A 23,162-nucleotide genomic window follows, 5' to 3' on the forward strand; every position below is an offset into this window, starting at 1 on the left:
GATAGATAAATAATATTGACAGTTATTTTCTTACTACCAGCTTTTAATTCATAATAAAATTAAGTTTAATTTCATCTCCTGATTTCATATATTGTATACTATTATGTATTAAATTACCATTTTTTAAATAATTTAATTAGTAAACATCAATAGGGCCTACTTCCATGTACATCAAATTAGTTTAAAACATTTGGTATGATTTCCCCATGCATCTATACCTTACGAAAAGAAAAAAAAACCCCAAAACCTTGACCTACAAGCTCTGTCTACACTATCAAACTAGTTTTACAAGAAAAGTGTGATGTGTCCAAATATGGTAGTGATGGTACTTCATTTGGCGTTACAGGCACATCACATTTTGACAGAGATAGGGAAGGCCTATTTTATCGAACATAAGTAGTTAGACTGCTCAATTCACATAGGTTGGAATGACAAAGTTATACAGGTAACAGGTATAGTATCTGCATGATACCTAAAGGCATCTTGCAGATTTATAATTTTACACATACATCATTTCTCCTTTGCTCATAGTTAAATATTTAGTACAGTATAGTATGTTCATTGTACATTGGCAATATATCTGCTTTAAATGTGTCCTTTTATTTATGTACAAAGTCACAAAAAATAGATTGTTTGTTGATCAACTATTTTCCAAACACTGATTCACAACGGCTATAAGATGAGTGTTTTCAAGAGCAGCTGCTACTCTTTCTTTGTCGGCAAGTTGCTTATTTACTAAAAATAAAGGAAAATATATTTTGTTAGAAACTTTAGAGAACCCATATTAAAAGGTTATCTTTCGAAGCAACAAAGTGTTCCCTAATAATAGGGGAAGTGTCCTCTAATTAGGGATTATTGGCCAGTGTTTAAAACATATATTGTCCTCTAGTATACAGTAGTATATAGTATAGTGCATTTTACTGAAAAGTGTCCCCTACATACAGGCCCGTATGCAGAATTTATAATGGGGGGTACGAGCGAAAAGCGAGCAACAATGGCTGGGGGCCAGGGGGCTGCCAAGGGACCCCGGTCAGGGTCCAGGGGGCGAAGGCCCCTTCAAAATTTGCGTTATTGTACGACGCTGTCTGAGTTGGCCTTCCTTCGCTTGTTTAGGCGCCGTATTCGATAGTGTCTGTATTTCCAGACACGTCTTTACCGCCGGTTAAGTTGTCCAGCAAACACTTTACCGCGTACCGCGTACATGAAGCGCTAAGCTATTGTTTGTCGTCACATGATCGACTGCGCATGTTTTACATCGAGTTTGTAGTCAGTTCAGATTCCGTAATTTAATTACCGATATCTTTTCATTTTATATTAACATATTTTTGTTTGTATACCATTGATAATGTAAATTTTGTATATATATAATGATATTGTCTTTAGTTAAAATAGACAAGAAAAAATACCAACCGAGGAAATAGTGGACCTTTTGGGAATTGGGGGGGGGGGGGGTGCGTCTGCCATATTAAGATTGTCCGCTGGATAGAGTGTCCCAAAGGAGGGTTTTTACTTATCTTGGATCTAAACAATGGTGTCCCCCCCCCCCCCTCTCACTCCTACAAGTGCAAAAATTACCTGCATGCTCAGATGCATGGCTACCCGGAGAAATCTCAACATCAACCTAAACAAAAAGATATAAGTATTTTTATTACAAAAAAAATGTATGAAGAAGAGACAAGTATTTTACAATTAAAATTAGCCTAAAATTATAGAATTCAGTTTCGGAAACTGTAAAATGTTGACTGACCTTAAACCTTGAGGGTAAAGATCGAAGAAGTTTGACCTTAATGGACAGGCCAATGAGTGTGGCCATACTGCAGTGAGGTATTGTGGGAGTGAAAAGAACTTTTACATCATTTTTGGCATCATCAACCTGAAAAATATGAAAACATGGTACAGTATTTTATCAAAATAATTATAAGAAATTCATCAAACAAAACAAAAATAAAGGTTCACAATCTGCCTTTTTTCAACATTATAGTCAGAACAATGTAGATTTGCAATAGATAGGAAGGAACACCAGTCTGTTCCGAAGAAGGATGTTAAATATAAGTTTAATATGGAGGTTTCGACACCGGATACAGACAGTAATTGTTACTTAATTTATACCTGAACATTGGACAAATCAACAACATTTAAATCTTCAAGAGTCAGCGGATGTTCAGGATCATTTATTCCGCGAATCAGATCAAAAACTTCTCTCGTATCGAAAGCGTCAACTATATTGTCATCTTCCTCTTCGGGTAACACAGAACGTTCTTGTAATTTCTGATGAATTAGAGGATTTTCATTTTCCAACTGAGTCATTTTGATGATAAATCTATCTAATCCAGGCTTAATAACTTGAAGCCAAAGCAGAGGCTGAACATGTGAATGTGATTAAATTTGTTTTGATCACGTAGGCCACCTCCAATGGTCTCTCTGTATCCAGACGTTGTTTTTGGTGTAGAAATAATCATGGCGGCGGCGACGACGACGGAAAGTGACCAAACGTCAACTTCACTTCTTTCGAAAATGGAGGTAATAAAACAGCATAAAAATCATAAAATTGAAAATTAGATGATATATGATATATTTAGGCATACAATGAGTTAACTTTATTATTGTTTTGTATCATTTTATTCATTGTTTCATGCTAAAATATTAAAGTTAGGCCTAGGCGATAGCAAGATATAGTCGAATGACATCATTGCGACTCGGAAAGGCGGCGAAACTGGCGTTTGCTCCTCATCGCGAGACACATTTGCATTATATTTTTAGGCCTAGCTCAGCTCAACGCGAAAAAATGTTCATATTTATTTTAATTAGACCTAGGTTTTAGCTTGTGCTCGGTATATGATTAATAATAATAGGCCTAATTGAGAACGTTTTTTAAAATTAAATTTTTATATATTATTAAAATTATAATATTATAAATATTATTTTTATTCAATTTTCTTCCATATAAAATAAAAAGGCCTACATAATTTCATAAATACTGTATCTAGGCCGCCTACTATTACATTGTAATATTATTGTATTATACCTAATATTTTTCATTTAAATCACTTCCTTTAATTGTTTGATTAATAATAATTAGTACTACTCCAGCAATAGATTTAAGAAAGATGCATTAAAAAAATTATGATTTCTGTCTATATAGGAAGCTGTAAATAAATTATATGATTTCCGAGACCATTACTTTGAAAGAAATAGTCTTGACCGAGCAATACACAAAGCCAAAGAACTTGAAGAAGAGCTAAACAAAACTATCAAGCTTCTTGAAGAACATCAAGGTGCAATATTCATTTATTTTAAATTAATTTGAAAATTATTACTTTTAGTTATGTACTACAACTCCCATGCACATATTTTTTTACCATGTAAAACTAGGATAATGCCGGGGATAATGCACTTGTCAATTGTACGACATTATTTAACCCCGGGAGACTGACGGAAATTGACACACCATTGTTCATTGATGTGACATACTGTACCATCTAGGTTTGTTGACACGGACCGTTGACACATCCCTGTTTTTTAATAATTAATTTGTAAATGACGCGCCTCTCTCAGGGGTCGTATAGTAGTGGGTCATTCAATAATTCACTAACTGAAGCTGAAATATTAGTTTGTCATAAAACAATTTATATTTTTCTTGCACAGTTGAGACACCAGAGAGGGCAGTGTTTTTCTTTTTGAAAGGCAAAGCGTTAAACGTTCTCCCAGAATTTAGCCCCGATGCACTTGAATGCTTATCACGTGCCGTCAAGCTTGACCCCAAACTTGTCGAAGCTTGGAACCAATTAGGTGAATGCTATTGGAAGAAGAAAGATGTTGACACAGCTAGGAACTGTTTCAATGGCGCCCTCAACCATGTACGTATAAACTACCACAAAAATCTTGCACTAACATTGGCTCCATTCAGGCTTAACTATTTACCCGGGTATGTTGGTTTCATTGGCACAGTTTGTCACTAACTTTGGTGGGTAGAAACTAACTTTTCTGGGTTATACTGCATTGAAATACCGGTTGGGACTGGTAGTGTTCTGGTTGTGAGACCTGTCTGGGTTCTGTACACTCTATATACCAGATAGTGATGGTGTAATGATAGTATCGGAATAGCATAGTGTTAGGCATAGATTCAAGCCTATCTGTACCATACTGAATGCATGTGTTATGCGCGATTTGAACGATTTGCACAATTTGAAATTGCGCAAAAAAAATCCTTGCGCAATTTGAATTGAAACATGTGTTTCAAATTGCGCAAGCAACGTATTAAATTGCGCAAGTAATCTGTAAATTGCGCAAGGTTTTTCGACAGATTGTGAAATCATGCATACCCATATTTTTATAGTAATTTCTAAGAATGATTCAAAATTAAAGATAAATATCGCATTTCCTTATTTTAGTAGTGCAAATATTGTTATAAGTTAGCATACCGTCGAAGAACCGACGAAGGAAAACGAAGCGGTGGTGTTCCACCAGGCGGGCGCGGCGCGGGCGGCCGGCTATACTACTCTAGCCTAGCTAGGGTCTGGACTACTGATACTGACTAGGTTAGCTTAAACTAATATTAAAAACTTAATTTTTACATTTATTTTGATTTATTTCAAGTTACAGTGATAATATTATTTAATTGTAATAATAAATGTTATGTATTTATTACACACATCTTCGCATTTATTATGTTTTATTTTGAGTTATTTAGTTTCCAATAAATTATTATAATACCGATTGTCTGGTAGAATTTTGTTGCGCAATTTGAAAATTTACAGTTCGTTTTCAAATTGCGCAAAGGTGTCATATTGCGCAAGAACTATCTTGCGCAATTTACAAATTGTGCAGCGCAATTTAAAATTGCGCAAAGATTTTCTTGCGCAATTTGAAATTGCGCAAGTTGATTGCGCAATTTGAAATTGCGCAAAAAAATTCTTGCGCAATTTTAAATTGCGCAAGAATTCTTTGCGCAATTTCAAATTGCGCAAGGATTTTTTTGCGCAATTTCAAATTGCGCAAATCGTTCAAATCGCGCATAACACATGCTTAGGTAAGAAGATACATTGCCTTTTCCTTTGGATGGGATGTAACGCCATTGGTCATGTTATATCATGATGTCAAAAAAATGTCTTAAAAAAAGATAATTATATAACCTATGTTTGACAAAAATGCCTACTGTCTTTTTGTATAAAATCTTTACATAAATGCCTGTGATTTTTATTCCTTTCAGAGTAAGAACAAGTATTCATTGCGTAACCTGTCAATGGTTTTAAGACAAATTGGAAAAACAAATGAAGAAAAGAACCAAGCTATACAACAAAGTATAGAATATGCTAAGGAAGCTATTCAACTGGACATTAAAGATGGAACATCATGGTGTAAGTTAATACAGTATAATGCATTTCATAACACAGGCCGGATCCAATGGTTTGGGTGCATATTACCCCCCTTACCCCCTTCCCATTTTGACAGCTAATGAAATTATAAACTACTTTTTGATATTTATATTGAACAGACTATCAATGTTAGCATTCCCTATGTTTCCCCTGTTTTAAAAATCCTTGATCCGCCCCTGTCACATGATGAGTGAGTAAATTTGATTGTGCTTGTTTATACATGCTACAATGGTGGTTAGTGTACAAATTATTTGATAACGTTCCTATGTAGAACCATTTAACTATTTTCTTTGGTTTTCTAGTTATTATGGGGAACGCATATTTGGCTGTGTTTTTTGCTGGAAGTCAAAATCCGGCTATACTTAAACAATGTATAAGTGCCTACTCACAAGCAGTAAGTATACACAAATATTAAAAGAACACCTTACTTTATGGACTCTAAAATGTCAGCTAATAAATTAAATTGTAACTAGGCATAATAGTATAATAGATTTTTTTTAACTTTTAGGTACGATCTTGTCCTCAGTACGTGTATGATTGCCGTTTATTAATTACAGTTTAATATAAATTGATTTTTTATTTAAAAAAATGAATTAATTAATATTTCAGGAGAAAGATCCAGTAGCAAATTGCAATCCTGATTTACATTTTAATAGAGCAACAGTAAGTATATTAAATAAATGTGTATTTTAAAATCTCTGTAAAATTAGTAGTGACAGATTGCGGTAAAAATATGCTTTAACCCTGAGGTTGATATTTGCCACTGTTTTGCTATTAATAGCATACAGTATATATTTAAAGCTCTGTCTACACTATCAAACATTATGTGACAAAAATGTGATGTGTCTATATATAGACATGATGTCATATCACTACCATGTTTTGAAATATCACTATCATTATTTTGGTCAAAAACGAATTTACACAGAGTAATATTGTGATTAGTAGGTGTACAGTATTTGACTAGTCTGTTTCGAGGAGCTGCAATTCCTTATTGTTTCTATACAAGCAGTGGAAGTAGATCTTTTGCAAATGTTTGAGGAGCCCATAAGTCAAATTTGCCTATTGTATCACCAAAGAGAATGAATGTAGTAATGTATTGTAAAAAATGTGTTTGTTGTTTTAGTTGCACAAATATCAAGAGGAATATGAACTAGCATTAATAGACTATGCAAGAGCAAGTGCTCTGGACCCCATGTGGACAGAACCAAAGGAGAAAATGGAACAATTAGTTATATACCTATCAAAAATACAAGATTTAGTTGAGAAAAAAGTGAGTCAATTTACCATATCCATAGATGTACTGTATTGTGCTGGGCCACAAAGTTGTGTTAGGACACCCACCTACAGTCTTCAGTCTTCCCCCAAAACATTGTTTTAAAGGCCTTCTAGTTATATCCCGTCTCACTCACTTGTATTATTTTGAGAGAGGGGGAAGAGTTATTGGATTTCATACGAAATTTGACATTTATTTTGTGTTTAGATGAAGTGAATATATTATGTAAGATTTTTAAAATCATTCATATAAATTAAGCCAAAATTATCAACTACATTAATTTATACTTGCAGGGAAAATTAAAACCAAAAAGACTACAGCAGCTGTTAGGCGCCTTCAAGTCATCTGATCTAGGCCCTTATGGTGGAGGAATATTCCAATCTGCCAAGGGGGATAAAGTGACGTTGGAGCCTGTCAAATTAGATCAGCTTGATAAAGGACTAAACAAAGAAAAAGTTATATTAGGAAAAGTAGTGTGCAATATAATGATAGATGAGCCAATTCCATTGTAAGTATTGCCAACTAGAATATCTTTCAGTGGATTTGTAGCTTTGTGGTTAAGATGCTTGGCCAGGGTCATGGTTTCAAATCAATGTAACATTATTGAATGCCAAATAAAATATCTTTATCAATTTACTTAATATCTTTTATACCAACATCAAGCAGTTGATAATTCCTTGTTAAATATTGTTCTTCATACAGTACATTTGCATTGATTGACTCAGAAGGCACCTGTTATGCGGTTAATATATTCAACATTGCTCAAGGTCAAGGGGTCATCATAGGAGATTCCGTAGCAATACCTGAACCATTTGTTATGCACCATGAGCTTAGTGCTAGTGATAAGGTAAGTGTGATAATTCTCCAATCAAATGGGCTCCTGAAAACACTGCACTATAGGTCGATAGTTGATAATCAGAAACCTTCCCAATAATTGCAGGAGTTTCCAGATAAAGGTACATTTTCTTGTTTTGGATATTTAAAAAAAAACATGTATATGTCAAAGCATATGGCATACCCATTATTTACCCTATTTTAATATCTTTGTGATTTTGGTGAGTCGAATGCTTAAAAAGAGTGTATTATTCATTTTGTATGTTTTGATAGGTTATCAAGTTCCCCAGTATAAGAGTAGAAACTCCAGTGGTGTTAGTAGTCAATGGAAAGAAATGGGGAATAGAAAAGCAGGCACCAACAGTCTTATCTGTATCTACTAAATGCGAATAAGCAGTGTCACTAGAAAGGAGGAGTAACAGCCCACATGGCATTGATTGTTGGGGTCTACAGAAAGCGCTGCATACATCGCATGGAAACGCAACATAAAGGGCGCTTTTAATTTGTAGTCTGTCGTCACAAATCGAAAGCTTCCTATCATTAGCAGTACAGTACTACAGTTTGCAGGGACCATCATTATGGGATACATGGTTGCAAAAAATATGTTTTGTATTCATAAACAAATACAATGGTGTAGGTACCATATGGTTTTGTGAACAAAATACACCAGGTTTTAGACGTGCTTTTAGTGCTCTATGCAATGCTCGCGACTCTACAGCTCACGACGTCGGTTGGTCGGTCGGTTGGTAAACACGCGCGCGACTACAGCCATGTATATGGCCTTGTTTATGTTGAGAATGGAAAACCTCAAATCCTTCAATGAACTAGAGCAAATGTTGTATTAACTAAAATAGTGATATTTTTTAGCAAACATAAAAGCATAAACAAAGTCATACATTTTTTTTATTCCTTGTGCTCCATAATACATCGAAAAAATGTATTTTTATAAACTTCATTCCTCTGCAGAAGAAACAAGTGTGTCATGCTCCAACATTTTGTGCAATATTTTTTTACCAAGATTAGCAAGGCATTTTTTAATGGTTTAATATTTCAGTAAGCTTGGAAGTGTTATATGCAGTGTACTACAAATAAGATATTAAATTTTCAACACTTTCATTCCGTACCATCAATCACGGCATACAGTATTTCTGCCCACGCTGATGGGATACTAGCAAGACGATTGATTATTTTGCACCCAGAAGTCAGTACAACAAATAGTTCTAGGAAAGAAATTGGACAGAACAATAACATGGAAGAAACTTATTTTTTATTGGGATACGGACCAGAAATTAATATATTGTTCTGTACACCAAGTCAAATCTTTCTAGAAAGTTTCTCAAAAATTAGAGGAAAATTTCTTAAGCATTCTTGTAAGAATATGGGTGAGGTTTTTAGTCGCGTGCAAATGCGACTCTCCAGCTCACTAAACACTAACTCAAAGTCGCGCATGTGACTGCAGCCATGTTATGGCCTTGTTTATTGTAGGTAACCACATACAAAAATCCTATACAATTTTTTCCTACATTAGTTGTGTGTGATCCTCACCCGTCGCAGGCTTTAGTGTTTGCTACTCTTTATTGGCTTGCACCTTCAAGAATTGAAGTTCTACCAGTGTTCCAGATGAATGGACTTGTATACCTGTTCTACCAGAATCTACCATATGCAGTTTGATGGTTGAAAATATAGTTAAGATAACCATTTTTACTTTTGTGAAGTTCTAAAGTGAATTCTATTTGTTCTTCCATTATTGTACAATATCGTGAGGTAATTTCCCGATTGATCGTAATCAACGACTAAAGCCAAAGTATAGTCGTTATCTCGGGACCGTTCTATGGCCACCACCAGGTAGGCTTACTTCATTAAGGCTTCTATGAATGGATGTACTTGTTGGGGTCAGGAACGCTAGTAGACCATACCCAGTACCGTTTTGATTATGATCAATCGGGAAATTACCTCACGACGTACAATAACTTTGTCTAGGATTTAAAATTGCACATAGTTTATTCAGTTCTGTTTTTAAAAGCATTTGACAAATAAAAAATACAAAGCAATAATTTATCTTTGTATTTATTCATATGTAAACATTTTATGTACATTCCTTTTACTATTCATAGTAAATAGTGCATTTCAATGTAATTAGCTCTTTTTTATTACTAATTATCATTATTAACTGCCATTGTTTATCTTCTATCACTCCACACTGAAGATAAACAAATAAGCAAAAAACTATGGAAGGCAATTGCTGCCAAATATTTAAGTATTTATCTTATTGTATAGGGAGACTACAACTTTGTGTGTTAATGCACGGAACCTTGTGTACCTGCCACGTTAAATATTGTACATTTTAAATTGATTCTTGGTTTAACCTTGCATAACATTTCACACATGTAACCTTCATACCAACCTACTAGTATTAGGTAATTTTTATCTATAAATTGTTGGTTCAGTGATGTCTATAGACCACATATCACATCATGCATCGGTTTTACGAGTCATATTGCACGACAGATCTTTAGTAGCTTTAGCTTTTCATTCATTTAGGAATTGAACCTATAACATTGAATGATATGTTACTGTATAAGTCAATACACCATACCACAGCTCCATGCCCATTTACAGTCTAGATCTCGACATTTAAAAAACGATTTTCAAAATTGTATTTTGTTTAATTATCGAATCTTCTTCCGTACATTTTTAGTTGTTGTGGACATTGGTTGTGCCACAGTTGGTTGCTGTTTTGTTGGGTCATATGAGAATGTCTGTGGTACAGGTCCAGTACCGGACTCTCTCAATCGTTGTATTTGACTTTTCTTAGCCTGGTCAAAATCATACGAGGTTTGAGCATTCTTCCAGCCTAATATGAAAACATTTAAATTTTTAATTCAATATGAAAATATGCTGAAAAGAGAAAATGAATACTGAACTGTTATTTTACCTGATTTTATGCTCTGAATAATGCCTTCCTGTTTTGGCATGTCTTCAGGACGGTGCTTTACACGTACAGGAATATTCAAGGCTTCACGAACAGAGGGAAACCGCAGCATACCAACTTGAGCTACAGATACACAGTTGGATGTTATCCAATAACAGAACACGGCCTAAAAGATACAAAAAACGTGTTAAGCTCTGTCTACACCATCAAACTTTATGTGACAACAAAAATGTGATGTGCCCATATATGGACACGATGATGTCATTTTACTATTTCATTATTTGATAGTGTGGACAGAATTGCTTTTGATTTTATCAGTCTGGAAGCAATATCTATGACACGTTTAGATAGGCCCATGTGACTTTGTACTTACTTTAGGCATGGATACAATGAATGGAAGGACAAGAAAAGGCAGCACTCGAAAAACAATCTTCATTTTTTGCATTTGAGCGGAACTCACACCTGCTTCTCCACCAAGCTATGGAAACAAAGGCAATATTTTTAAGGTAAATAATTCTTTAAAGTATAGACAATATATTTATCTATTTTATTAATGCCAAAGCCGATACTAACTATTTAGTATTTTGGTTAAAATTCTAGTTGTATTTATCCTTTGATTTGAAGCAAATGATAGTAGACAATTCTCCACATTTAAATATAAAGGGAAATATATGTTGAATACGCTAACCTCCAACACAGCTAACATAGAGAGGGTTGCCATTGCGGGCATTATATAATAAGGGTCAGAGGTTGTAAGATCAGTGAACCATGACATTCCTCCAACTTGCATGCTTTCAACTGGTAATGTTGCCATTTTTCGTAGCCCAATGAAGAATGATATAAATATTGGTGCCTGAAAAGAAAGATTATAAATATTCATGAATATGGACATTCACAAAAGCATACTTCTATCTGCATCTCATGAAATGAAAAGGAAACTATATGTTTTTTAACACTACAGCCAGCCCCTTTCAGGGGACACTTTCCCATGAAAAGAACAAGAGAAAATATATGTTTTAACACTACAGCCAACCCCTATTTAGAGGACATTTTCCCATGAAAAGAACAAGAGGAAATATATGTTTTAACACTACAGCCAGCCCCTTTGAGGGGACACTTTCCAATGAAATAAACAAGGGAAATATATGTTTTAATAACAAAATGGCCAACCTCTATTCAAGGGACACCCTGTTAGGTCCCAAATGTGTTTCTTTCATCAAGAGTTTTTGTATCATATAATTCTTACCTGAACAGCTACTCCCATAAAACTCTTAAGTGGATTAATATCGTGTTTCTTCATAAACCGCTGCATTTCATTACTTGCCATCATTACTAAAGTAAACAAACAATTATTAGTACACATACAGTACTAAAAAAAAAACCAAACAGATAATAAAAGATAGTTACAATTGCATTATTAAGCCTGTAACTAGGAATTTTACAGTTTACTAGTTAATAATAACAATAATAATATCCTGGATTTATATAGTGCCTAATGTTGTGAAACCTCTAAGCGCTGAACATTATTACCGCAGTCATTTTTTTAGATCAAACACGTATGGAAACATACTCCCATAATGCAGCAAGTAATCAGCGCAAAGTTCTGTCTTGATCTAACCAGTACCCATTTATACACCTGGGTGGAGAGAGGAAAACGTAAGTAAAGTATCTTGCCTAAGGATACAAGCAATGCGGTAAGAGTTGGATTCAAACCTCGGTCTCACGATCAGTAGTCCAACACCCTGCACCACACGCCCTCACTTGTTAGTTAGTTAAACATATTTAACATCACTTCTCTAGGTCTCTAGTTTGAAAAGGGAACTACAGGGTACACAAATATTAATTGAAAGTATCTTAAATATATTTTAATATTATAAACAAATTAAGTAATACCTTCAGTTTGATCTCCTGATGTCCTGGCTTCATTAAATTTAGCTGTAAGCTTTTGAAACGTTGGCATTACATTGTTCATACGTCCAGAATAACGTTGGTTACGAACAATTATTGGAAAAACAGCTATTCTTGCTATTATGGTACCTGTAGAAATATGTCTATAAGTATATTGAAAGTTGATTGGAGAGGTTTGTACGTGGCCTGCAATACTTACTGCAACTGGCCAAATCAAAACTTGGGATCGTTTTCAAATTTTGTTTGTGAGCATGTACAGATGCAATTCTCCGTAATTTGAATGCACTGCATAATGCAATTAAATTGCATATACTGTACGCAGTACGAACACATAAGGTTTATTTATGCAACTTCATAAAAAGAAAATAGAAAACTGGGGACAAACAGATTTAAAAGTTTAAGGTAAAGTAACCTGTAGCAATAGCAGCCCACCACGGTAAGCCAGCAGATATATGAAGAAATTCTAAAGCACTTTGTAGCAACCCAACTGGAGTGTAACCGCCAAGCCCAAGCTCTGAAAATGGAATCTCTGCCACAGGCTGAAGAATCTCTGCTGCTGTTGTAGCCACATCACTGGATGGCAAGGAGGATAGCTGGTTGGCAGTCTCTGAAATCTGAAGTAGAAATCATCATTATTATTTATTCTCTGTGAGTTATTAAAATCATATTCAAATCTTTAATTTACAGTTTTCCATAGAAATAAGATAATATAAATATATTGTCCTCCAAAAACATGAAAAATTAAGATTAATAAAAAAAAAGATATTGAATATACCATTTCTTATTTTATAAATAGACAACGGTTAAATTCAAGTCAATTTGACTATTTTTTTGCTTTGACTAAATTACAGTCTTTCCAGGTAAAGAACTTTTTTTTCTCTCCAATTTTTGGTCAAATTGAATAACTATTATGTAAAACATGGTATTCAACAAAGACATTTAAACAAATAATTTTTTCAAGGGACAATACACCTTTAAGCAATTTAAGTTTATTTATACTAATTAATAAATAGCACAATAATAAGTAACACACATGCACAATTGATAGTTAACCACTTCCGTTTCACACAATTCTTACCGGATTTTCTAAACTTGCTCCTACATCATCTAGTGTACTATTGTGTCGCACAAAACTTAATGCAGAAACTTCATAAGGAATATTTCGACCTAACTGATGCTTGAGAAGTGAAGAACTGCTTTGAGACTTTGATAATTTATTATGAGAAAATGCTTGTTGAAATGTTTTGATATTTCTTGTACACTGTAAAAAATAAACAAGAATTAAGATTATATGTTAAAGCACTGCATGTTTTTATTGTTAGATAATTTCGATTTGGAAAGCAGAAAAATACTTACTGTACCATTTTTACCAAGTTTCCGTTTTGAGAACAGTACTTTAAAGGCCAAGTGCGGGTAAAAAATTTCTATTGATCATACATTTCAATAATTATCGATCAATAGTTTCCCCTAAGTTTCATAATTTTTGGGATTTTATTTGTGTTACACGAGCTTGTTGAAAATTAGCACTTTCTTATCAGTGGGGGGATAGTTCAAATTACACACTAAAATCTCTATTCTTTTGTACACAAATTTTGAAAATAGAGAGGCATTTTAAAAAGCTATGAAAAATAAACCGTGTGGTAAAAAATGTTATCAGATGACTAAATATAGGTAATATAACTTGAATTTTACATTTCTGGTATTTTTATTCAACTTCAGATTTTTATTTTCATGTTATAGCAAAAATTATCCACCGTATATCCACCATCTTTTTCTTCTTTCTTCCTGGTTTTTTTGGCAGAATTTTGCCAAATTTTGTGTTTGACCATATTAGGGGAAATTCATATTTTTTCGTCTTGATTTCTGTTACAAATATTTGATTTATGTAGGCCTACAATTAACCAGATATTATATTTAAAATTCATGCCTGTACTACTGCTACTCTGTTATGTGAATTACTATACGAAAACATTTTTTAAATTCTCAATCGTATACATCAATATTTCATTTATTACAAAATATTTATTATTAATGCTGGTAAATATAAATAATCATATTAGCGGCTACTCTAGCTAGGCCTAGCTAGACCTATATAATTTATAATAATATATTATTATTAATTAATTTTTTTTCTGCTTTTAAAAATCACTTTTTTTAAATTTTTAAACTTTCTAGCAGAAATTGAACTGAAAAAACTATATACTGTATTTTACAGGCGCTTTTAAACTACTATAAGACGAAAGACAAGGCTAGCTAGGCATATAACTCGATCTCTAGGCCTAATAGTACTAAGCCGGATTACTTACTCCTCACCTTCGACGACGTCGACAAGGATTCATGCACTTTGAATGAAATTAAATAGGGCAGGCCTAGAAATAATGTTGATACTTTTATCAAATTTATTTTAAAAATTAAGCACGTATTATTATGAAAATAAAAGAACTAATGTAAGTATGTACCTTAGTAATTGACTTCTTATTCGTTGATACTATTAAAACTGACAAATCTACCGCACGTTTCTCGCAGGTATATAAACTATACCAAACTGGCGAGTAAATCATGTTTTACTTTTTAAACCTCGCAACGTCTGGTTGAAAAGGCTACTCGGACCAATAATTTCTATTAGCCTAGGGGTTATTGCGATTTGGACGTTTCTGATTGGCTGTAGCCATGGACTATATTGATTAACACTGTTCTGATTGGTTGTAGCTTTGAATACATCTTCTCGGAACTCGTCCTTAATACAATAGCAATTTAGCACAGTGTTTTACTATATAACCAGATAAATAATAGGAAACATTTAATAATTTGATAAATGACATTTAAATAGCAATTTAGGTAAATGTCTTTTGAAATGAAATTAAATAAATTATAACCAATTTGGTTAGAGTAAAACACAATGATAAAGAATAGGAAACATTTAATAATATGATAAATTACATTTACATAGCAATTTAGCACTGTGTTTTACTATAACCAATTTGGTTAGAGTAAAACACAATGATAAAGAATAGGAAACATTTAATAATATGATAAATTACATTTACATAGTAATTTAGCACTGTGTTTTACTATAACCAATTTGGTTAGAGTAAAGCACAATGATAAAGAATAGGAAACATTTAATAACATGATAAATGACATTCACATAGCAATTTAGCACTGTGTTTTACTATAACCAATCAGATTAGAGTAAAACACAATGATAAAGAATAGGAAACATTTAATAATATGATATATAACATTTACATAGCAATTTAGCACTGTGTTTTACTATAACCAATTTGATTAGAGTAAAACACAACGATAAAGAATAGGAAACATTTAATAACATGATAAATTACATTTACATAGCAATTTATCACTGTATTTTACTATAACCAATTTGGTTAGAGTAAAACACAATGATAAAGAATAGGAAACATTTAATAATATGATAAATTACATTTACATAGCAATTTATCACTGTGTTTTACTATAACCAATTTGGTTAGAGTAAAACACAATGATAAAGAATAAGAAACATTTAATAACATGATAAATGACATTTACATAGCAATTTAGCACTGTGTTTTACTATAACCAATTTGGTTAGAGTAAAGCACAATGATAAAGAATAGGAAACATTTAATAACATGATAAATGACATTCACATAGCAATTTAGCACTGTGTTTTACTATAACCAATCAGATTAGAGTAAAACACAATGATAAAGAATAGGAAACATTTAATAATATGATATATAACATTTACATAGCAATTTAACACTGTGTTTTACTATAACCAATTTGATTAGAGTAAAACTCAACGATAAAGAATAGGAAACATTTAATAACATGATAAATTACATTTACATAGCAATTTATCACTGTGTTTTACTATAACCAATTTGGTTAGAGTAAAACACAATGATAAAGAATAGGAAACATTTAATAATATGATAAATTACATTTACATAGCAATTTATCACTGTGTTTTACTATAACCAATTTGGTTAGAGTAAAACACAATGATAAAGAATAGGAATTTAATAATATGATATATAACATTTACATAGCAATTTAGCACTGTGTTTTACTATAACCAATTTGGTTAGAGTTAAACACAATGATAAAGAATAGGAAACATTTAAAAATATGATAAATGACATTCACATAGCAATTTAGCACTGTGTTTTACTATACCAATTTGATTAGAGTAAAACACAATGATAAAGAATATGAAACATTTAATAATATGATAAATTGCTAGCACTGTGTTTTACTATACCAATTTAGTTTTGGATAAAGAATATGAATTTAAAGAATGGATATAATATGATATGATAAAATATGATTTTCTCCCAATTAGTAAGACATTTTGGAATACTGCGTGCGTAGTGCACCTAACAAGATCATGTTCGCTATTTAAAACTCACATTTTAAAACCGTAAACGCATAAATTTGCGGACATACTCGTAAAACACACTTCCAGAGATTTAATAATTTTAACAGTACTACAAAATCCATAATATAAAGTAGTATAGATTTGTACAAAAAGAGCAGAACAATTAAATTAACTGTCATTACATCTACTGAACTGTCTCATTACATCTACTGAAAAATTCATCGCGATGAATTTATTTATAATACACCAATCAGATCACACGCAATTAGTATGGAATGCCAGTTTAGGCGATGATAAAATCGCGTCGATGATGCAATGAAAATTGCGTCGATGTGATGAAAATTGCGTCGATGAATATAGTATTGATGTAATGATGTGATGAACATTGCGTCGATGAAAATTGCGTCGATGTAATGAAAATTGCGTTAATGTGATGAAAATTGCGTCGATGAAAACTGCATCGATGAAAACTGCATCGATGAAAAAAAAAAAATTTTCATCGATGCAGTTTTCATCGATGAAAATTGCGAACTCCCTGCCGGTATGATTTGAATATGATGTCATGGATGCTGGACATCTGAATTTTATGTACTGAACTGGTGGATTAACGGAAGCAATTAGCTAGAAGATATAATGTGTCCGAAAGGACAATAATGGATCCATTGCTAAAATGTGTTGACAATAAATCACTAAAATGTTAATCAGTGCATATATTTCAACATTGTTTTAGTGCGCGCTCACTGTGCGCTTGTCTATAACGTGCGCTAGCGCAAGCGGTAAACATGTTTATCATATCAAAATATTCAGAAACCGTCAATTTTTAGCAACATAATAACATTATTAACATCATTATTAACATCATCATTTACTTTACTAGTAGTCATTTTCATCATTGATTGAATTAAAACCATTTGGAATTTTCATAATCAATTAAATTCATCACATCAATTTTCATCGATGCAGTTTTCATCGACGCAATTTTCATCGATGCAGTTTTCATCGACGCAATTTTCATCGACGCAATTTTCATCGATGCAATTTTCATCGACGCAATGTAAATTGCGTCGACGCAATCTACATTGCATCGACGCAATCTACATTGCGTCGATGCAATTTTCATCGACGCAATTTCATCATCGACGCAATTTTTATCATCGCCAAAAACTTGTGTAAAACGGCGTTCCATAAGTGACGAATCGCATATTCGCCGTTTATTGTTGAGGCGCGTAAACAGTGTGCGCAATGCACGTTTTCTTCCCATGACGAGACGAATCGATATTCGACTCTTCGTGTGACGAATAATTGCCAAATTATAATTAATATAATTAATTAATGAAATAAGATACGCAGTTGATGTTTGCATCAATTGTTCTTTAGAATAAATACTTTCGAAATACAAAACAAAAAATGTGTGGTGAGTGACGATATGTTCAATCATGGACCTATAAATTACTAATTTATAGGTCCATGATTCAATATCTGTAGCTTCAATTCAAACATAATGTAACAGAAAATTCGAAGCGTAAAAAACGTTCGTTTACACAACACTTTTTTTTATACTTTATTATTGATTATTATATTATACAGGAATACTATTTATTTCCTCATTTCTACCCAAGAATAAAAAATTTTTGGATACAAAACTTTATGCATGTGAATTACATTACCAAAATATTAAAATGAGGATAAAAAAACATCGCGTAAAATACTCGTACTCAAAAGCTTCTGAAATTTGTAGATATATGTCATGAAAAAGAAATTTGACATTCCCAATAATTTTTTTGGGTAAAAATGTAATATATGAAACATACAATTTACATAGTTTATCATTGTTTTTTATTAGAACCAATATGGTTACACAGTTAAACATAGTGATAAAGAATAGATACTTGTTAGGTTACTACCCTACCCTCTAGTTTGAAGCGACATTATAAATTCATCGAGAAAAAAAACGTATCGTATTCAGAAACGTTTGAAATTTTGTATAGATATGTTCAATAAGACAAAACAAATTATAAATTTCAAGACAAATCGATGATTTCCATTATTTGCATTTCTAAAAATTCACACTTATGAAAGACCATACATTTTCAACATTTCCTTTTTTCTGTGTACCGAGTTTAGAAACTTTTTGAATACCAGACGTATTTTTTTGTGATGCTTTTTCATTTGAATTGTAGTATAAAATGCCATTGAAACGAGATAAAAATCATACAAGACATGTTATAATAGGTTGCTCTATATACATAACAAAATTAGTTCTTTTTTTTGGTAAGAATCGCCAATGAAGTAGAAAGTTATTTCAGATGTAGTGTGCATTTATACGTCATTAATAGTAGGCCTAAAATATAATATTAAATATTATAAAGAATATCAAACATTTTATGTTATGAAAAATAAAATTTACATATAAGTTTATCATTGTGTTTTACTATAACCATTTTGGTTAAAAGTTAAACACAGTGAGTGATAAAGAATAGAACTGTTTTAGTTTATTTAACCCTAACCCTAGTTTGAAGCGATCACATATTTAATATTCATCGCTAAAAATACGTATCGTCTTGAAAAACGTTTGATATTTGGTAGATATGTTCAATATAGGTTCTTACATCTATAATGCAAAAGAAATATCCTAATAGTTTTATTTTGATTTCTGAGAATCATCAATGAAGTAAAAATGTGTTGGAAATGTATTGTCTTTCATAAGTGTAAATGTTTAGAAATGCAAATGATTAAAATCACGAATTTGTCTTGAAACTTTTATTTTTTGTTTGTTTTATAGAAGTAAGAAGCTATTGAACATATTTACCAAATTTCAAATGTTTCTGAATACGATACGTATTTTTTCGCGATGAATTAAGTATGTGATCGCTTCAAACTAGGGTTAGAGTTATATAACCTAAAACAGTGTCTATTCTTTATCACTGTGTTTATTATTACATTATATGTATCCTATAATGTAATATGAAAAATAAAATGTACATAGTTTATCATTGTGTTGTACTAAAACCAATTTGGTTAAAAGTTAAACACAGTGTTAAAGAATGGAACTGTTAGGTTATTTAACCCTAACCCTAGTTTGAAGCGATCACATACTTAATTCATCGATAAAAATACGTATCGTCTTAAAAACGTTTGAAATTTGGTACATGTTCAATATAGGTTCTTACATCTATAATGTAAAAGAAATATCATAATTTGTTTTATTTTGATTTCTGGGAATCATCAATGAAGTAAAAATGTATGGTATTTCATAAGTGTACATTTTTAGAAATGTAAATTATTAAAATCACGAATTTTTTGTGAAATTTATATTTTTTGTTTGTTTTATAGACGTAAGAACCTATTAAACATATCTAACAAATTTCAAAAGTTTCTAAATACGATACGTACTTTTTCGCGATGAATTTATTATGTCGCTTCAAACTAGGGTTAGGGTTATATAACCTAAAACAGTATCTATTCTTTATCACTGTGTTTAACTGTGTCACCAAATTGGTTCTGTAAAAGTAATAAACTATGTAACTTGTATTTATTATATTATTACATTATATGTATCCTATTCTTTTCATAACGTTTAGATAATAAGATATGTTTAATATAATATTTTGCTATGTAAATAACATCATATAATAAATGTTTCATTATCATTGTGTTTTACTGTAACCAAATTGGCTATAGTAAAACACAATACTAAATTTGTATGTAAATGTATCATATTATTATATGTTTCCTATTCTTTATTTGTGTTTTACTGTATCCAGCACAGTGCTAAATATCATTTATCATAGTTAAAATGTTTTACTCTAACCAAATTGGTTATAGTAAAACACAGTGATAAATTACTATGTAAATGTCATTTATCATATTATTAAATGTTTCCTATTCTTTATCATTGTGCTTTACTCTAATCAAATTGGTTATAGTAAAACACAGTGCTAAATTTCTATGTGAATGTCATTTATCATGTTATTAAATGTTTCCTATTCTTTATCATTGTGTTTTACTCTAACCAAATTGGTTATAGTAAAACACAGTGCTAAATTGCTATGTAATGACATTTATCATATTATTAAATGTTTCCTATTCTATATCATTGTGCTTTACCATAACCAAATTGGTTATAGTAAAACATTGTGCTAAATTGCTAGCTATGTAAATAATCATTATTATTAAATGTTTCCTATTCTTTGTCATTGTGTTTTACTTTAACCAAATTGGTTATAGTAAAACACAGTGCTAAATTGCTATGTAATGACATTTATCATAATTATTATTAAATGTTTCCTATTCTATATCATTGTGCTTTACCATAACCAAATTGGTTATAGTAAAACATGGTGCTAAATTGCTATGTAAATAATCATTATTATTAAATGTTTCCTATTCTATATCATTGTGCTTTACCATAACCAAATTGGTTATAGTAAAACACAGTGATAAATTGCTATGTAAATGTCATTTATCATATTATTAAATGTTTCCTATTCTATATCATTGTGCTTTACCATAACCAAATTGGTTATAGTAAAACACAGTGCTAAATTGCTATGTGAATGTCATTTATCAAATTATTAAATGTTTCCTATTCTTTATCATTATGTTTTACTTTAACCAAATTGGTTATAGTAAAACACAGTGCTAAATTGCTATGTAAATGTCATTTATCATATTATTAAATGTTTCCTATTCTATATCATTGTGCTTTACCATAACCAAATTGGTTATAGTAAAACACAGTGCTAAATTGCTATGTAAATGTCATATATCATATTATTAAATTCCTATTCTTTATCATTCTGCTTTACTTTAACCAAATTGGTTATAGTAAAACACAGTGCTAAATTGCTATGTAAATGTCATTTATCATATTATTAAGTGTTTCCTATTCTTTATCATTGTGTTTTACTTTAACCAAATTGGTTATAGTAAAACACAGTGCTAAATTGCTATGTAAATGTCATTTATCAAATTATTAAATGTTTCCTATTCTATATCATTGTGTTTTACTCTAACCAAATTGGTTATAGTAAAACACAGTGCTAAATTGCTATGTGAATGTCATATATCATATTATTAAATGTTTCCTATTCTTTATCATTATGTTTTACTATAACCAAATTGGTTATAGTAAAACACAGTGCTAAATTGCTATGTAAATAATCATTATTATTAAATGTTTCCTATTCTTTATCATTGTGTTTTACTCTAACCAAATTGGTTATAGTAAAACACAGTGCTAAATTTCTATGTAAATGTCATATATCATTATTATTAAATTCCTATTCTTTATCATTCTGCTTTACTTTAACCAAATTGGTTATAGTAAAACACAGTGCTAAATTGCTATGTAAATGTCATTTATCATATTATTAAGTGTTTCCTATTCTTTATCATTGTGTTTTACTTTAACCAAATTGGTTATAGTAAAACACAGTGCTAAATTGCTATGTAAATGTCATTTATCAAATTATTAAATGTTTCCTATTCTATATCATTGTGTTTTACTCTAACCAAATTGGTTATAGTAAAACACAGTGCTAAATTGCTATGTGAATGTCATATATCATATTATTAAATGTTTCCTATTCTTTATCATTGTGTTTTACTCTAACCAAATTGGTTATAGTAAAACACAGTGCTAAATTGCTATGTGAATGTCATATATCATATTATTAAATGTTTCCTATTCTTTATCATTGTGTTTTACTCTAACCAAATTGTTTATAGTAAAACACAGTGCTAAATTGCTATGTAAATGTCATTTATCATATTATTAAATGTTGCCTCTTCTATATCATTGTGTTTTACTCTAACCAAATTGGTTATAGTAAAACACAGTGATAAATTGCTATGTAATGACATTTATCATATTATTAAATGTTTCCTATTCTTTATCATTGTGTTTTACTCTAACCAAATTGGTTATTGTAAAACACAGTATATTTTACCTACAAAATCGCCGCAAAATTGTTTATACGTTTATTTTGATTGGCTAACTAAAGTACGGTTTAATGAATATTGATATCAGAAGATTCCCTAGCTTAGTGAAAAAGTTTTATTACCAAAAATATGCTGATTACGTCACTACCGGAAGTTGTAGTCTAGCATGATGCAGACGCAATTGATTATGTACGTTTGTTAAACATATAAAAAGCTGTAAATTACCACAAAACGACAATAGGAAAGAATTCAAAGAAATGCCCTACGTGTTCAAAATCATTGTTTTAATATAGTCTGTATGTATAACTAACAATTGACCTTGTGGAAGAGCGTATAAATTTAATTTAAAGTAAAACATGATTTACTCGCCAATTTGGTATTGGATATATAGCTCTTTCTCGAACATGTAAGCTGCCATTTTGTTGTTTAAAAGGTCACGAAAACATCTAAAATAAACATATTATCTACTTTTGAAAAATATTTATTTATCACTTTGTTTAAAATAAA

At 31.4% G+C, this 23,162-nt stretch overlaps 3 protein-coding genes across 3 annotated transcripts; 1 reads left to right on the plus strand and 2 right to left on the minus strand.

The window, feature by feature from the left end:
- Positions 1–28: 28 nt before the first annotated feature.
- On the minus strand, positions 29–2,398 carry LOC140056360 (cytosolic iron-sulfur assembly component 2B-like). The gene is made up of 4 exons (XM_072101706.1): positions 2,110–2,398; positions 1,748–1,873; positions 1,576–1,621; positions 29–735 (listed from the first exon to the last, which is right to left on the minus strand). The coding sequence occupies exons 1-4, from the start codon at positions 2,305–2,307 to the stop codon at positions 641–643; spliced, it is 465 nt and encodes a 154-aa protein (XP_071957807.1). The 5' UTR covers positions 2,308–2,398; the 3' UTR covers positions 29–640.
- A 59-nt stretch (positions 2,399–2,457) lies between these two features.
- Positions 2,458–9,529, plus strand: LOC140056356 (tetratricopeptide repeat protein 5-like). Its single transcript, XM_072101703.1, has 10 exons — positions 2,458–2,520; positions 3,143–3,275; positions 3,646–3,857; positions 5,210–5,357; positions 5,678–5,769; positions 5,985–6,038; positions 6,502–6,648; positions 6,945–7,159; positions 7,354–7,498; positions 7,759–9,529. Exons 1-10 carry the CDS (start codon positions 2,458–2,460, stop codon positions 7,876–7,878), a joined length of 1,329 nt encoding a protein of 442 aa, XP_071957804.1. The 3' UTR covers positions 7,879–9,529.
- Positions 9,530–9,600: 71 nt separating this feature from the next.
- On the minus strand, positions 9,601–23,073 carry LOC140056357 (mitochondrial inner membrane protein OXA1L-like). Its single transcript, XM_072101704.1, has 10 exons — positions 23,050–23,073; positions 14,785–14,841; positions 13,404–13,586; positions 12,738–12,939; positions 12,311–12,454; positions 11,664–11,749; positions 11,106–11,270; positions 10,791–10,895; positions 10,421–10,583; positions 9,601–10,339 (listed from the first exon to the last, which is right to left on the minus strand). The coding sequence occupies exons 1-10, from the start codon at positions 23,071–23,073 to the stop codon at positions 10,155–10,157; spliced, it is 1,314 nt and encodes a 437-aa protein (XP_071957805.1). The 3' UTR covers positions 9,601–10,154.
- Between the last annotated feature and the right edge of the window lie 89 nt (positions 23,074–23,162).

This window comes from Antedon mediterranea, chromosome 8, assembly GCF_964355755.1.
Source record: "Antedon mediterranea chromosome 8, ecAntMedi1.1, whole genome shotgun sequence".
In the NCBI taxonomy this organism is placed as follows: domain Eukaryota; kingdom Metazoa; phylum Echinodermata; class Crinoidea; order Comatulida; family Antedonidae; genus Antedon; species Antedon mediterranea.